This window comes from Cololabis saira, chromosome 24, assembly GCF_033807715.1.
Source record: "Cololabis saira isolate AMF1-May2022 chromosome 24, fColSai1.1, whole genome shotgun sequence".
Lineage (NCBI taxonomy): Eukaryota > Metazoa > Chordata > Actinopteri > Beloniformes > Belonidae > Cololabis > Cololabis saira.
The window spans coordinates 10,822,703-10,840,384 of NC_084610.1; the positions used below are offsets into that span (position 1 = coordinate 10,822,703).

Sequence of the window (17,682 nt, forward strand, 5' to 3'; positions counted from 1 at the left end):
TAAAGACTCAGCTCTTTAAGGAGCACTTCTGCATCAAGTAAACTGCACGCACTTTTAGACATAATATATATATATATATATATATATATATATATACATACATATACTACTACATGAGTAGTAGTAGTAGTAGTTTTCCTCCCAATCCTAAAACACTTTAACGCTACGGACAAGGATTATTTATTTACCTATTAATATAAGTAATAAAGCATTACTATACTATTAGATCTGTAAGGGTAAATACTGTATCTCAGACATGTGATTGAAAAAATAAAAAAGTAAAAACCTTGAACAATTATTTTTTAAGAAAGCTTCAATTTAGAAACATGTTTTTCGTATTCAGGTCTTATTTTGAAACTTTCCTCAACCACTGTGTCGGTGCATATATATATATATATATATATATATATATATACATATGCACCGACACACACACACACACACACACACACACACACACACACACACACACACACACACATATATATACATATACATATTTATATATATATATACATATATATACATACATACATACATACATACATACATACATACATACAGGACTGTCTCAGAAAATTAGAATATTGTGATAAAGTTCTTTATTTTCTGTAATGCAATTTAAAAAACTAAAATTTCATACATGGATTCATTACAAATCAACTGAAATATTGCAAGCCTTTTATTATTTTAATATTGCTGATTATGGCTTACAGTTTAAGATTAAGATTCCCAGAATATTCAAATTTTTTTAGATAGGATATTTGAGTTTTCTTAAGCTGTAAGCCATGATCAGCTATATTAAAATAATAAAAGGCTTGCAATATTTCAGTTGATTTGTAATGAATCCAGAATGTATGACATTTTTGTTTTTTTAAATTGCATTATAGAAAATAAAGAACTTTATCACAATATTCTAATTTTATGAGACAGTCCTGTCAACCTAACAAGTGTGTCTGCATTTTCACTCATCACCAATATCAGGGTCCTATCTTTTATTGTGAAAGTACCACCCGGATGTCAGCCCTGGGGTAACTGTGGGTCGGGGGGCTGCTGCTGGTCTATGAGCGTCTATAAAACCAGATGAAGTTCCCACTGAGCTGCTCTGACCCGCCATGTCGTGCTGCGACTCGGGCCCGAGCAGCATCCTCTTCAGCCTGCTCAGCCGCGGCCCCCCGCGGAGGCTCTGCGCATGCGCCTCGAGCAGGCCCCAGGTCTGGCTCCGGTCGCTCCGGTCTCCCAGCGCGAGCCTCTGCGCATGCGCCCCGAGCAGGAGCCGGGTCTTCCAGCTGGCCACCGAGGAGCTGCAGAGCAGCTTCAGGTTCGTGAGGAGCCTGCCGAGCTTCCGCAGCCTGCCGGTGTCGGACCAGCTGCGGCTGGTGTGGGCGGGCTGGGCGCGCCTGCTGGTGCTCGGGCTGGCCCGGGTCCCGGTGCTCCGCGGGATCCCGACGCAGCACCCCGGGGTGCCCGGCGGGGCCGCACAGCGCCTACAGCTGGTGCTGGACATGTGCGCGGGGCTGAGGACCAGCGTGAGGGAGGACGCCTTCCTGAGGGGAGCGCTGCTCTTCACCGCAGGTGAGGACCCGCACTCAGGGATGGAGATCCGTCCAAATGTCAGGATTTGATTTGATCCGATATTGATTTGGGTTAGTGTTATTTGGGTTGGTGTTAGCGCAGTGGGAAACTACCTGTGCAATATTTTCTATTTTCTATCCATAATGTTCCAATATTCCTTACCTATCTATGTGCAATACTCTTCCATCGTTTCGAGTTCAATATTCTTCCATCCATTTAAGTGCAATATTCCTCCACCCATTCATGTACATTTTTATCCTCCCATAATTCACTTTTTATAGTGTATATATATATTTGTTTCCTGTTTTTCATTTTGTTGTTTATAGTACTTGTTTACATAGTCTTTGCATGTGTGCACTTTTACGGAGCTGCTGCCTAATTTCATTGTACCAGTATAATGCTGATAAAGGCTTTCTATTCTATTCTAGTGTTATTAAATATGTTTTTTGAGTTGTTGCCTGAATTATGACTGTAGTTATGCAACATGTGAATACTAGTATTATATTGAGATTCAACAGCAAGTATTGGCAGCTAATGATGCTGTAAGGACCAATCCCCTCCCAGAATGCTGATAGAACTGCTTTCAGAAACATCTTGTGGGGCAGAATTATCAAACAGATCCAGGGCAGCAAACGTATAAAATGGGTTTTATTTTTTTCCCACATTCCGTTTTTATTTTTTGAGAATTTGGTTTTTAGCATTTTATGCAAATTTAACCCCAATAAAGTATATAAAGCAATGAAATATCAATGTATGCAATTATAACTGAAAACTTTAATGTTTTCATAGTTTTAAACATATTTAAAGGCAAAAACATGGCAGTAGTTATTCTAGTGTCCAACAAAACATCCTTTTTTGGGCAAAAACAAAACAATTCCAAAAGTTATTTGTATGAAATAAATAACTAAGAAATAAATAACTCAAATATGCCTTTCAATATCCATTTAAAGTGCAAAAAAAGAAAGAAATTGCAACAGCTCAACAGCGAATGTGTGAATTAAATGACGTGACTACTGGAATTAAAGTTCACCGGGCAAAAATGTAATAATGAAAAAAAAAAAAAAATCTATCTTTAGACCAGGGGTCACCAATCCTGGTCCTCGAGGTCCGGTGTCCTGCATGTTTTACATGTTTCGCTGCTTCATTGGACCGTGATAAAGACTGTGTCGTTAAGAGAATTGTGCAGACCTCGATGACAAGCTGATGACGATGATTAATTAGAATCAGGTGTGTTAAAGCAGAGAAAACTCTAAAACATGCAGGACACCGGCCCTCGAGGACCAGGATTGGTGACCCCTGCTTTAGACATACAAATCGATTTTTAGGAATTAATATGAGAATCGATTTAGAATTGGAAAATCAATTTTTTTCAACACAGGCCTGGTGTCCTCACCCAGAAGAAAATAATCCCTATTTCCTGTTTTTATTTGTGTTTTTCCTCTAAATCCTCCCGGTGATCCTGTCTGCTGATCCAGATGCGACGGAGCTGGAGTGTGGAGACTACATCCAGGCCCTGCAGAGGGAGGCTGAGCGTGCGCTCTACGAGCACGTGAGGACCATTCACCGGGACGACCCGGCTCGCTTGGACGAGCTGCGGCGGGTTCTGGTCACCCTGCGCTCCCTGGAGCCGGACACGGTGGCCGGCCTCTTCTTCAGGCCCGTGACGGGACCGGCCCGCGTGGAGGATCACGTGTTCGCCATGTTTTTTAAGAGTTAAAGCCCATCATGCCATCAATGATATCTCTCAATAAATTCATAGCTGTCTGTTATACATTCTGTGACGTCACTGTCTGATTCACAAAGAATGAGCAACATGTGGATTATTTATAACATCTGTATATATTTTTTAAAATCATACCTCAGACCATTTTACTTTAAAAGATATTTGTCTGCTCACCCATCTGTGACATGCTGAGACATAATAAAGCTCTGCTTTCATCTGTCTGAACAAAGCAGCTCATTTTTATTCTTCAGCACAACTTAGTAAAATGTAATAAACAACTTGAGACAAATCTGAAATGCCTTCCTGCTAATACACACCAAAACCAAACGCTGCATCACCGAGGAACAGAAATGTCACGGGACCGCAGGATCACTGATGCTGATCAAAGCTTCGTTCACTTTTGAAGTTGTACAAGTTCAATAAAAATATTCACAATAAAAGAACAACAAACTGCATACACAGGGAAGCGAAATAAAACGACTAAAGCTATTGGCTTGTAAGAGTTGCAAAATATGTTTTCAGTATAGTTATTAAGTGACTAGACTTAAAAAATAAAATCCAACAACAAAAAACAAGTTGATTTTTCTTTACCACTGCTGTTTCCACAGATTACAAAAAAGAAAATTACCTCAGACATGGGCTTTAAAGTTTAAAGGAATAATGTGAAGCTGAAAATTAAATTCATACACCACAATCCAATCAAAACAGGGTTGAAGCTGTGAGACACAACGCCAAGTGTAATGCAAACCAAACCCTAAATCTGAGATCCAAAGCCAGAATCCTGACAGATCTCCGTCAGTTAGTCGGCTTTTCTCGCCATTACGTCTCAAACCACGCTAGATTCAAATCATATAATCACAAAAAAGAGTGATGAATGTTGCGATTAATACTTGAATCATTTCTGAGGGAAATTGTTAGAGAAACCTATTTAGCTGGCAAATGGAGACTTCTCTTTATCCTCGCTAAATATAATAACACCCCACTATCCGTTAGCCTCTTGGCGCTTGAAATAAGTCCTGGACAAGAATCTTCTCTGGAGCTGGTGTTGCCGCTCTGAGGCTGCAAGGTTTGGTGCTTTTGCTTTTACACACCTGATTCATCATCAACTGCTCATCCAGGTCTGCTCAAGTCTGGTAATGTTCATCTGTGTCGGAGTGTGTTGAAGTAAGGAAACATCTCAAACATCTAAAACATCCAGGACCTGAGGAACCTACAGTATGATCTGTGTTGGTTCCCCAGCGGGCCGGGTCGCTGCTGTATGGGTCATCTGGCTGTTGGGCTGCTCCACTCTTGCATTCGTGGACTAATCAATTTCCACAAACACGACTAGCGAGTAATGGACAGAAAAATCAACAAACTACCGTATTTTCCGCACTATAAGGCGCAACTAAAAGCCTTTAATTTTCTCAAAAACTGACAGTGCGCCTTATAATGCAGTGCGCCTTATATATGATCATTACGGTAATTTCTATTACTGTAGTCAGGGGGTAATGTAGGGTGGGTAATATAGTTGGTGTTGCCGAAGTAATGGCGCTAAAAACGTCAGGAATCGTCACAGACGTTCAAGACAACAGCAGTGATGCTGACTCGCATAATGGCGACTTTGACGCCAGCAAAGCTGGTTTTTATTTTGTTAATAAAGTTTGACATACGGTACTTTTCTTCTTGTTTTTTTTTTTTTGCATTTGCTGTAGGATTTTGTAGCATTTCCTGTAGCGCAGCTCCATCAGGTAGATACGCAACTCAACCCCAGCCACTATAGTACGGTATTTTACCATATATTTAGTGCGCGTTATAATGCGGTGCCCCTTATATATGGAAAAAGTTTTAAAATACACCATTCATTGAAGGTGCGTCTTATAATGCGGTGCACCTTATAGTGCGGACAATACGGTACAAATTAACTTTGTCATATACAGGTCTCTGTTCTGATTGGCTCTTGATCTGTGTAGGCCCTGTTGGGACACAGTCATGATCAATCTTGAACTGAATTAATGCCATAGGAACTTAACTTACTCTACCATCAAAAATGTTTACCAAACCAAACCAAACAGTAGCAGTTTACCTACCAAGCTAAAAGAAACGTTGTAAAATCCATGAGTTGTCTCCAACAGGGTCCTGAAATTTACTCTGGTTTCACACAGTTTTATCTGCTCCATTACTTCTGATTGAGGCTTTTTCCTGCCCGGGTGGTTGTGGTGGTGGAAACGTTCCCTTCCCGAGAGCTTCAGCCATTCTCCAACCAAGAACGCCCACAAACTGCATGACTTCTTCAAGCCACAGTATGTACCGAGCCTGCTTTGTTGCTCGCTACTGCCACACATGGCAGAATCTGGTATTACGAGACCGGACGGCCTAAAAGCCAACTCAGTAGATATCTCAGAAGTCATTTTTGTTATTTGTTATTTCTTCTCACTCTTGCTGCTTCTAAGTCATTTTCAGGATGTTTGAGGCCCCGTTTACACATAGCCGGGTATTTACAAAAACTGATATTTCCCCCTCTACATTTTAAAAAATTCCATCATTTACACGAGATCGTTTTCAAAATCTCTTTGTTTACACGAATCCGCATAAATACGCTGTTAATGTCATGCCAGCCAATCAGAATCCTGGAAAAAACATCAACAAATGACACGTGTAACTTCCAGTTAAGGCTGATTTATCATTCCGTGTTACACCAACGCAGAGCCTACGGCGTAGGGTACGCGGCGCACACCGTACGGCGCGCATCGCCGCGTACCCTACGCCGTAGGCTCTGCGTCGATTTAACGCGGGACCATAATTCAGGCTTTACTTCCAAGACGGAACGAGAGTCTTTCGTTTGGAGTGACAGAGAAGTGGAGTTACTTAAGTGTGACGTTAGAATATAAAACAAGTAAAATACAAGAAAATATTGACGGTGGCCAAACTAATTGTAAACACAGGTCGCACACATGACGCTGGTGACGTTTCTGTTGCATAATTTGACGTTCTGAAGCCTAGATCTCCGTTTTCCTCTGTTTAGACGCAAACATGAAAATTGAGTTTTTTAAAATCTCCACTTTGGCCGGAGTTTTCAGAAATTATCTTTTTTGGTGACTTTTGATTTTGTGTAAACGAACGGCCAAAACGCATGAAAACGCCTCCGTTTTTGCTCCGCCTCCGTGTAAACGGGGCCCTGACCTACAATCCTACAAATCTCTCCTTAAACTAAACCTGGGTTAGTTAAACATGCTTCCTTGTTGCAGCAGGATACCAACCGCCGTGTTGAACGCTCTACATCATTCATAACCTGAACATTTACACCGCCGCTGCAGAGCAGCTTCCAGAATACAAGATACATTAAAGCTGCCATTGAGGACAACAAACACCGTCTGAGTCGATGCGGTGCCTCACATAAAAACAACAACCGGCAACCAAACGCAATATCAATCAACTAACATCAACAACACAAACATCGCCTCGTGGTGCAATGCATTCGAACAGTTGCTTAAGAAAACACCACGTTTGATGGTCAAAGAAACAAATACAGAACAAAAAAATGACAACGGTGCATCACAATCATACATCTTATTCTAACACACACATTTTCACCACTAATCCAAAACCTGCCACAAAAAAAAAAGGAAAAAAGAGAGTTATGGTGTTAATTAAAGCAGGTGCTAAACAGACTTCACGTCAACACCCAGATGGTTTGGGTTCCACTTCCCTCCTCTGACAGCTACAGTAAATTCATCCGCGCTGGCTGAGGATCTGCCGGGTGCCTCGTTTCATTAACGGCACCAGGAGGCAGCTCTGAGCTGCTCCTCATTTCTCCACGACTCCCAGGTGTCCAAGGACGCCATTACCTGGGGAACGTCGGCATGAGTTAACGCCCGCTATGTGATGCTGTAAATGATCCCTCCTGAGACTTAGTCAGCCGTGTTCATAATGTGAACTAACATCTCGCATTTAATCACCTCCCAAAATACACCGGTTTCCCATCTTTGTCTTTGCTCGAGGATGAGTTATATGAGCTTTCTTTTTTATTCAGAACTGTATGAATTATTGACTCAACAGTGTGTGAAAGTTCATCCGGATTGGAAACTTTCCCAGTGGTTTATTTGCTGGACTGCAGCGAACAATTATTTATCACTTATTCATCTTCTAATTAAAATCCCCTCGTTATTTACAAGCCTCAAAAGAGCCATCTTCAAATTTTGCCTATATAAAACAGAACAGAAGGTGAAAATAGGAAAATAAAAAGTGTCATTGTTCCTCACTTCAAAATAATCTCATTAAACTCTTAAACTCTCTTTAAGTGCCAGTTGTTCCTCACCAGCGTAATATACGACCTCTACATGGATGGAGTCCAGTAGTTTGACCACAGTGACATCTCTTGGACGACTTCACAGAAGGAACTCAATCCTCTCGGCTGGCTGCTCTGAATTGTTTTTAAAATCCGGTATCAGAGCCTACAAGTTACCACCTTCACATTTCAGTGAGCAACTGCTGAGTTCGGCTTCTCGGCCGTTTTTTTCTCCCACAGTCCAAGACGGATATTTTAAGCCCGGTCTCAACTATAACATTTGCATCGACAGCTTTTTTCCCCATTAGTCCCTGAGCAGCCGCGCTCGTCTGAGATCGCTGCGCCTTTTCTTTTGGGGGTAGTATGTTGCATCAGTAACAACACGGCCCGTGGGCTCCCACATGAAACGGCAGAAATGTAAACAAGAGTTGCTGATTAATTCATACCAAGGAAGGACTCTCGGGACCTAACCCAAACCTGGACTACTTTCATATCAATTATGGGCTGATGGGAAATTGAGAACTGTGTTAATATTCAAGCAATAATGTAAATCTGGATTGGTACAACAGTGTTTTGCCAGAAATTAATGTTAATTTGGAAACTAATTGCACCTCCCAACATGACCCCGTCATTCCCCTTGAGTTACTGCCCCCTTAAAAAGATCAGTGGGGAGTATCAATAAGTCTTTTGGATCTATCTCAAACACAGAACAAAGAGTATAATGTCTTCATTTGGTCTCCAAACTCCCGCAGGGACCTGATGGTCCACCGAGACGCCCCCCACAGTATCAGACGTTGAAGGAAAACCTCAGATGCTCCTGGTCAAAATCCTGGTTATTTTTCAAATGCAGTACTTTTGTGAGAACCAAACACAGTGCACCTTCAAATTAGATGGGTTGTTTTCGACCAAAAATGGGCAAAAAGACAGGTTGTGGTGCTCTCAAACTAATTGGTTGTGGTTTTTGCTATGTTGCTTGTATTTAAAAAAAAGTCAGGTATGTCAAAAACTTTATAAAAGTAACCAATATCGAAAAGTCATATCTGGTGAAACATCAAACCTTTGATCAGACATTTGATATTCTTTAAGTATTTCACGTACAGATCAAGTATATTAACAAATACTAACAAGACCGTTAAGGTACAGGAGGAAAAAAATAAATAAACAAAACATGTTTCTCAAACTCAACACTTACGTCACAGTCGCTGCTTCAAGTATCGTCCCGGCAGATCACGCGAGATTTCTGTTTATTGGTTAACTGATATCTGGTGATTTAAAGCAGCACAATGTAACTTTCAGCTTTTGTTGAGTTTGGCGGCTCCTTTGGACAAAAGCGGTAGTGCTTTACCAGAAAGAACACCACGTTTCCCATGAGCACCAACGCGTACTCCCGGAAAACTCCTTTCCCGTTGCGTGCATTTGTTTTGATAGCGAATGAAGACGGGACGGACTTTCAAAACAACTTTTCTGTTTCACCAAGTGAACAGACGTGCGTTTCAATACATTTGTATAATAGTACAACATACAGTACATGTTTTGTATCACTCTTACTTTTCTTTTCTTTTTTTTGACTGCTATATTATGCTGAAGAGGCTCCGAGGCGTGAGCAATATTTTTGTTTTCCTCGTGGGATTATTTTTTTCCTCTGCAGCTACAAATAGAGTTGATATTTTTTCCTCAACAAACTAGTTTTATCTGAAGATTGGGGTTAATCGCACCGCAGAGAGCTGGCCAGCAACTGCGTTTAGCTGGAGAAGTGGGAATAAAACACGATCCGACCTCGGTCTTTGTGTTTGTTTGTTTGTGGTTTAATAAACCCGTGTTTTGATCCGACCCGGTCTGTGTGAGTGTTTGTTTGTGATCATGTGTGGAAGGTTATGTTTGGTCGTTACAGCCGCGATCCAACTGAGGCGACGACTCTTTCACTCTTTTAATTTGTTATATCAGATACTTGGCCTCCGTGGTTCTGCCTCCGAGCAGGGAAGCGGTGAAAAGTTAAACCATTAGCAATCTTTTCCCCACGTCTGTTATGTGGAGCTGCTGCAGCCACAACACAGCAACGGGTTACCAGCTGCTGCGGAGCTCTGAGCTCCACGCCCCGCCCATTTTCGTCTCAACTACGAATCGGGAAGGAGGGGGAAGTGACGTATGCCGTAAAGCAGTTAAAGCCGTAAAAATGTGTAGTTTTTTAGTGTGGCAGGGTTCCTACCATGTTCCTCAAAGTTACATAGTGCCAGTGAAGGTGATACAGACCCCTCAGACCATGACAGAGGTGTCATTAAACCTGTTGGAAGTTGATGTACCATCACAATGACTCTGGAAATATGATATTAAGGTGGAAAAGTTACATAGTGCTGCTTTAAGAATAACTTTTGCCAAGTAGATTATATAAAGTTGATAAATTAATGTCAAATGAAATGATGGAAAACAAACAATAATAACGTAAGTATAATACCTTCCACTCCGTCTGGCCAGTGAGATCATGGAAGATGCTAATTACATACAGCTGTCTCCTATTTTCCGTCTGAATAAGTTCTATTTTGAAAAGTTAACTCTTTTTAAATAATTATTTTTAATTAACTGAAAACAGCTTCAATGTAACGTTTCCAACTGCTTTGGTCAACAATTTTCTTGACTATTGACCAAAATAATATTCACTAAAACAACATTCAAAGTTGAAATTCAGAAAACAACAATGGCTGAAATCTCTAACTTCTAATTTACGCTTTTTTTTTTTAATCAACTGTAGAATGCAAAGTAAATTTATTGAAGAATATTTATTTGCTTACCTGATGGACGTTATTGATCCCAACCACAAAAACAGATTAATTACCCACAATGCCTTGTGCCCACGACGCGTCACACATGTTGGAGAAAAAAAGTATAAAAATGGAAAATGTGTCCAAACTTTTGTAGTGTGTGTACATTGATTAAAAAATAAAACAAAAACTTGTGAATCAACAGTTTTGTACAAGTCTTCAATATAAATGTACCATAGAAGGTTATAGTACATCTTGATGTCAACATGTATGAAAGATACTAAAATATAATAAACAGTGAAATTTACTTTTTTTTTTAATTACTATTCAAGAGAGCAGTGTTAGCTGTTGATATAAAGAACCAAGTCTTCCTTTTATGCATCATAACTTTATATCTCATACTTTATCAAAGTATTCATCCTCTGCTTAGTCTGTTATTAGCAACAAAAAACCCCACTAAAGAACAAAAAAAACTCTGTGTGTGTGATTTTTAGTATGATTTCCTCATCAAACCATTTTCTTATAATAGACCAAATTGGGTTCTTTCTTCCCAGCATGCCTTGCGCAGGGACCGTCTCTCCTGCAGTGTGGCAGGAATCCAGCAGATGGCAGTGTTTCCCTTTGAATCTCCTCCAGTAACCAGTTTAATCTTAATATGTTTTAATTGGAGGACGATAAGTGCTCAATTTCAAAGCTGCAAAAACGTTAATCTTTCTGTAAGTTCATATGATTTTCCTCCGCCGTATTTGATGTGATCGGTTAAGATGTGAAAAATATGACTCATCTTATGCTTTGATTAGGATTTAAGTCCACAGTGAAATCAATATTCCACATTCATCCCACCGCACAGACATCAATGCTATCGTTAAAGGATAAATAATTAAGGATGGAGCTGCCCTTGCAGGAAGTGGAAGTAAATTGAAGGGCTTGGCAAGTCATCAGCGATCCATGACTTGCATCTTTGGCACGTTGGCTCACATGAGGCTAATTATGCTGTGCTGAACCATGGAAAGCTCAGAATGACTCCAAAAGTGGGTTAACAGCTGCCTGCATCCACTCTCCAAAACTCCCTCTCTCCCTCACACACATATGCACCCTACATCTCCACCAGCACCTATCTGTGTACAGACAATTGGCCTGATTCTTGGAGTGGAAGGCATGTCACATTGGGCAGAGCACGATGCTGTGCGTAACAAGGCCCTGTGGGAGATGGGTGAGTGTGGGGGGGGGGGGATGCTATACCTGCCAGAGTGAGTAATACTCTTCAGCAGTATGTGTGCCGCTGTGTAGGGAGAAGAGGATACTAAACATCTGTGCTGCATAGCCGTGCGCTTGCAGTGCGATCTCTTCGCTGCATGTTTGATGCTTTTGTTCAGGGATCTTATTACACACTGACATCGTAATGAAGAGAAAATCATCTCAATCGGGGTGGTGTGTGTGTGTGTGTGTGTGTGTGTGTTGGAGTTTAGGAACTCCTTTTCAGCAACACGCTGGCAGCACCATATGGTGACACGTTAGTCCAGATGACAACATCTGGCAGCTTTCTGTGTTCATGTGGGCGCAGATGATTGGAAGGCAGTCTGGGGTGTTACAGAGAGGATTGTGGGAAGCAGCGGAGCTCTCTGGAACATCGAGTTTAGTGGAAGTGGCGTCCGCGGAGGCGAGGCCCGGTCTGCAGATGTTCAACTCCACATGTGACGCAGGGATTTTATGTCCTCCTCAGTCGTTCTGCTGTTACAGTAAACGTCAATCAGCTACAGTTTGAGGAGAAATTTAAATTCAAGCTTCAATCCTTCATGAACCCAACTGCAAATACGATTTCTGTGTTGGTTTTTGTTTTGGTAGAAATTGAAATGGATAAATAATGAGAAAGTTTATTACTCATAGCTGGGAGCGTTATATTTTGAATCAAGCTGACAGCTATAAATGGAGCATATGTAAATAGCATTTTTGAGTTTTTAAATCTCTGCTGTAGCCAGGAGGAGCATCATTGGCATTTCCATATCTACATATTCCCTCAAATTGAAACCAAGGAGGATAAAAAAATCCCAATCAGCTCCACTGGCCTGAACTGGTAAGGCCCAACTTTCCACATCCCTCATGCTGAAATTTTCCCCCATTAACTCCAAAAGATAATTACAACCACTGCTTTTGGACGAAACGCACAGCATATAGTTACTTCAAAGTAACAGCAGGATCTTTTGTTGCGGTTGGGGTAAAAGTCATCTTCAACAGAAAAAAAACAAGCTGTTTTCCGTATTGGAAGCCTCCTGCACCGAGCCCAAGTCAGAATTATTGAATTATAGATGTGGAGCATAGTGCATCCTCTCTAATTACTTTGATTAAACAAGCACTAATTAGCACATGCAGCCGAGGCACATTTCACATTCTGTAAACTTGAAAGCAACGTTCGTTTTCAACGGGACCAGAACAGGTACGAGATGAAACTCATGTGTAATAAAATAGAGCAAGGTGTAAAACCAGTGAATGAAAACATCAAACTGGGTTGGACGTGCAAGACTAATCGTGGCTCTGCGGGGTATCGGCCGTTGCTCGTTGAGTTGAGATCCACTGAATTCATAATCAAACAAGATGGGTTTTATTAAGTTGTATTAATTTTAGAAGCATTTTGTCAAAAAACCTAAATCATGGGTTCAATTACAGCTTGATAATTTTATTAGGGGCCCATTAAATTATGTTTAGCATATTTTTCCTCTCATACTACACAGTATTGTAGCACTTAGTCCCTTTGAAATATTTAATTAAAGCTGTCATCTTACTAACTAGCAGCTAAACTTTGCGTACGCTACTTCGGGGGCTCAGTTACGCCTCTGCAGACCTTGAACGTCACCGGTTGCCAAAATGAATTATGGGTTGCGGGCGTTGCCTCCATCAAACTCCTGTCAGTCAGTGTGGTTACCTGCTCATGTAAATCAAGATATTGGCAACAATGTAGCTAAGGATTAATCTGGAGTTTCAGAGAAATCCAAGTATACATGCACGAGGAGACAATCGATTATTGAGTGAGGTGCGTTCGACTCCGCGATGCTAGGTGGCGTTGGCGTTGTTCCGCTTCCTTCTTTGTTGTTAGTCTTCTTCTTCTCCTCGTATTGTGTTGATATTCTGGCTTTCATGGTGTTGTCACTTCCAGAAGGGGGAGTCCCGGGACAGTCGCTAGCTCTGCTAAGCGTGCTGGAATAACTCAAATTAGGACGCATTATCTGGCACTAAAAACTCAATCTCAAGAGCTTCAGTTGGGTTCCACTGCAGCCCGGCTAAGGTGCAGACATGGCTTTTAAAACTACAATATCGGTCAGATTAAGGCAACAATTCAACTCTCTGTTAGAGCATGTAAACTTACTGAGTGTCTTCAGAACAAAAAGCACCCAAAAACAAAGATAATCCAGCGTTAACTGCCGTTACCTAGTTGCCAGTAAAAAGGAACACTTGGGAACACAAAGAACTGCAAAGTGTAGTAAGGGTTCAGCGTATTTTTATCCCCAAACTGGCAGAAATCCGAACCGTACTTCCAAAACAAAGTCGGTTTGGCAGCTGGCTATAACCACAAAAGTGTTTATTTAACTCACTTAAAATGGTTAAGCGGTTGTAAAAGTGACACCCGCTACCCAGAAAGCATCACAGGAATACATTTACACCCAAAACCCACGGGAAATTACAAAAAATGTCTGTTTTGGATAAAGCCATGTGGACGACCAGACTCGCAGTTCAACCCGTCCACCGTGCTGTTAGCTAAACTCATCAAAATATCTCACTACACAAAATATACATATACATATATATATATATATATAAAAAGAAGTGTTCCTTTTTATTTATATCTAGTTGATATTGATTTTCTTTGGTCCAATAATGATGTAAAACCCCGTTTTTACAACAGAAGTGGACGGGAGAGATGACAGTTTTGTCCGACCTGGCAACGTGGGCGGAGCTTGACAAAGAGTCAATACTCCAGCAGCACCGTAACCAACTTATCAAAGGTGGAGGCAGAGGCTCGCTCCGTCTGCAGTTATATGCTCTACTCCTGTGTGCTGCTGTTTTATGTTACCGCCACGTGAAACACTGCACTACAGGCGACGCTGCGAGCTGGGAGGAGGTAGGAATAAGAAAAAAAAAAAGAGGATTTCTTATCTGCGGCACGACGTTCCAAAGGAAGGTGGATCCCATTTCTCGGAGACATTAAATGTGACAGTTTTACTAAGCAAACACGCCTGTGGTTTTCAGGGGACTGAGTGGCTGCAGCAGCACCGTCTGAATCTCAGCCGCAGCTCGGAAATATCTCCAGAAAATGACAGCCCCGAATCCATCGCGGGGCGGCGTGGAGCCGGAGCCGTCGGCGGGCTCTAAGGTCAAACGACAATTAGGACGCCGAGGTGCTTAAAGCGTTTCCCGATGCATCGACTCCCCTGATTTAGTCTGATTCTAAAACGAGGCCGCGGCTGATTCAGTCGCTGAGTGGAATAAGGAGAGTTATTGATTGTTGTTTCAAGGTTTTACTGGAGACGGGAGAGTTATGGCGGTCGGGGGCCGCGCCGGCGCTCGGCCAAAAGGAGAAATCCGGCCATCGTCAGCAATCCATACCGCCGCTCCATAAACAAAGTGAGCCGGGTGGCTTTTCCAGCAAGCAAATACAGCACTCTGACCTGCACACGCAGCACACACAAGCACACACAGGACGGAGAGATGACATTATCATAAATGTGGTTTTATTAATAATAACAGTATCTCTTTTAATGAACATCGCAGATACACAATAGAAAATAAATCCGAAAACAGGAGACGTCTCAAGAGTCGTGAAAGTGCCTGGAATAATTCTGTGCTATATATCGTCGTTACGGTTCATCACTTTTTCTGAAAGGTTCAATTTATCGTCAAACAAAAGTGTGTGTCATCGGTCCGATTACCAAACTGTGAGTTCACACAGCTTCCCAAAGCATCCTGCAGGTTTCTACTGGAGAGGCCATGTGACCGTCGGTTTTGTGAATATGGCTCGATTGTCTTCATCTTAGTCATGGTATCTTTTTTTTCCCTCTTTTTTTAAAATGTTATTTACACAATGCCATATCCGAGAGCGCGGTTAGCCCCTCCGGTCAGAGATGGCGCTCCTAAATGTTACAACCAGGCCCGGTCCTAATGGATGAATCTCAAAACGTGTCAGCTTACAGTAAAACACTGCACAACTTAAAACAAAGAAACCCAAACAAAACAGGCCTAAAGTCTCTGTAAAAAGGAAGATCACTAAAAGGGGGAGGTTCGGTTCTTCTTCACAGATCCATCACTTTGCATATTTTATGGCACTAGATGAAACATTTGAGTTGTTGCAGGTTTTGTAGTGTGGAGTGTTTCTGAAGAAAGAGAAGATATATGGCACAGCTGCAGGAGGAGTAAAGCACACAGGCCGACCTCTCGGATCTGAGGCGCTACGTCAGATATCTCTGGAAGCGTCTCTGCGGATGGATGAGATGGTTCGTGGAGGGGAGCTGCTCACTTTAGCTTTGGTCTAAAGTTGCATTACTATTAGGGTTGCCACCTTTCAGAAATAGAAATAAGGGACGCCCTGATTTCAGCAGCGCAGGAGCCAAAAAAAAGCCCCAAAACTTCTAAACTGAATAAAAATTTGTTTATTTTATATGAAAAAACAAAATGCTTTGATTTAAAGTTTAAAGTGCTTTAATAGCATTGAACTTGCATGACTGTACAGACAGCCAACCATACTAGCAACTGAAATATCCTCCTATGCTACGTATGTCCACATCAGCCCAGATGTATAATATACATACAGGTGAAGAATATGGTGTAAAAGTTAATTTATTTCAATAATTCAACTAGAATATGGTGTAAAAGTTAATTTATTTCAATAATTCAACTAGAATATGGTGTAAAAGTTAACTTATTTCAATAATTCAACTAGAATATGGTGTAAAAGTTAACTTATTTCAATAATTCAACTAGAATATGGTGTAAAAGTTAATGAAAATACGGTACAAATCGTGTCCCGTATTAGTTCAATACGGGACGCAACATTTTTTTCTCAAATAAAGGACAATTCCATATTTTACGGGACGGGTGGCAACCCTAATTACTATTGTGGTTACGCCAGGATCTAATAGGTGTATTTAAATACATTCGTGTCACTTTAAGCATTTATTACATCAGATTAGGGACTTTTCCTTCCAGTGGAAGGATGATTACTGGTCAGTAGGTCAAAATATATATTAAAAAGTGATATTTTGGAATAAAACTGTCATATCGTCACCTGTTTTATTCACCCGAGTGTGAATCTCCTCGGGAGAGATGACGTTCAAATAACAGAGCTGTCATGTAAGAGGAAGTGGATAATGGAGATGACGGTTTAGCCCTGGACAGCCGCGGTTGGTCCGGCGGAGGAGACCGGGTACGGTAAATGCTTCAGGTGACGATGGCTTTGTCCTCCGCTCGCGCTGACATCATCGATAGCGCCGTCCCTGTTAAACCAGCGATGGCTGCGATGGCGATGCTGTTGACGAACGCGATACAGAAACAGCCCGGCGAGCTGCCCGTAGGTTTGAAATGTCAGAACTCCCCCCTCAGTCATCAAAACACAAAATTCTCATCTTGCAATATAAGAGAAAGACATTTAGTGAGTGACCTATTGATTTTGTGAGCAGTTCCACAGAAAACCTTTTTTTTTTTTCCTTTCACCCGCAATTCTCTCCATCAGAAACTTAATGTATAACTTCTCTAAGCAAATATCCCTCCGTTACAAAAATAGACTCTTCTTTTTTTCATAAAATAATACACATAATTACTTCTTGGTGATATAATCATCTGTTAAGGTAAATAGCAAGGCTGTTCTTTAAAAGTAAATGTTATTGTGAGACAGAGAGAGAGATGTGAAGCCTAGCACCATTTTCTTCATTTTCCAAAATCACTCGAACGCGACTGATTTGGGAAAAAAAAAAAACCCCACCGTTTCCCTGCAGTCTGGACTCCAAATGTTGCATATTCTGGTCGAGCCCAGACACGTAAAAGTCTCGCTTCAAATCTCCCAAAGAGCTGTGACCTTGAAGTCCCCCCGTCCCACCTGCACCCGTCCCCAAAAAACACACGAAAGAAAAGCTTTAGAAACTACATCTGCCAACAAATTAGGATAAAAGGTAACCACCACATCTCACAGGCCGTTGCTTCGTTTTTGTACAAACTTAAAAAAAAAAACTAAATCAAGCGAGTCCCAACTGATGATGAAACGAAGAAGAAACAAGTCCCAAACACTGTTGCTACAAAGAATTAGAAAAAACGTATGTACAGGACCCTGTATTCCTCGACTCTCGGTGGGTGATGGGTGTTGTGTTTAGGGAGTGTTT

At 41.4% G+C, this 17,682-nt stretch overlaps 1 protein-coding gene across 1 annotated transcript; it reads left to right on the top strand.

The window, feature by feature from the left end:
- The first annotated feature begins 1,047 nt into the window (after window positions 1-1,047).
- Window positions 1,048-3,516, top strand: LOC133425086 (nuclear receptor subfamily 0 group B member 1-like). Its single transcript, XM_061715762.1, has 2 exons — window positions 1,048-1,575; window positions 3,051-3,516. The coding sequence occupies exons 1-2, from the start codon at window positions 1,116-1,118 to the stop codon at window positions 3,290-3,292; spliced, it is 702 nt and encodes a 233-aa protein (XP_061571746.1). The 5' UTR covers window positions 1,048-1,115; the 3' UTR covers window positions 3,293-3,516.
- The last annotated feature ends 14,166 nt before the right edge of the window (window positions 3,517-17,682 follow it).

Excerpts from the sequence above, each read along its gene's own strand:
- LOC133425086 (XM_061715762.1), top strand. The coding sequence starts at position 1,116 with ATGTCGTGCTGCGACTCGGGCCCGAGCAGCATCCTCTTCAGCCTGCTC. Across the intron at positions 1,576-3,050 it reads AGCGCTGCTCTTCACCGCAG|ATGCGACGGAGCTGGAGTGT; the intron begins GTGAGGACCCGC and ends CTGCTGATCCAG.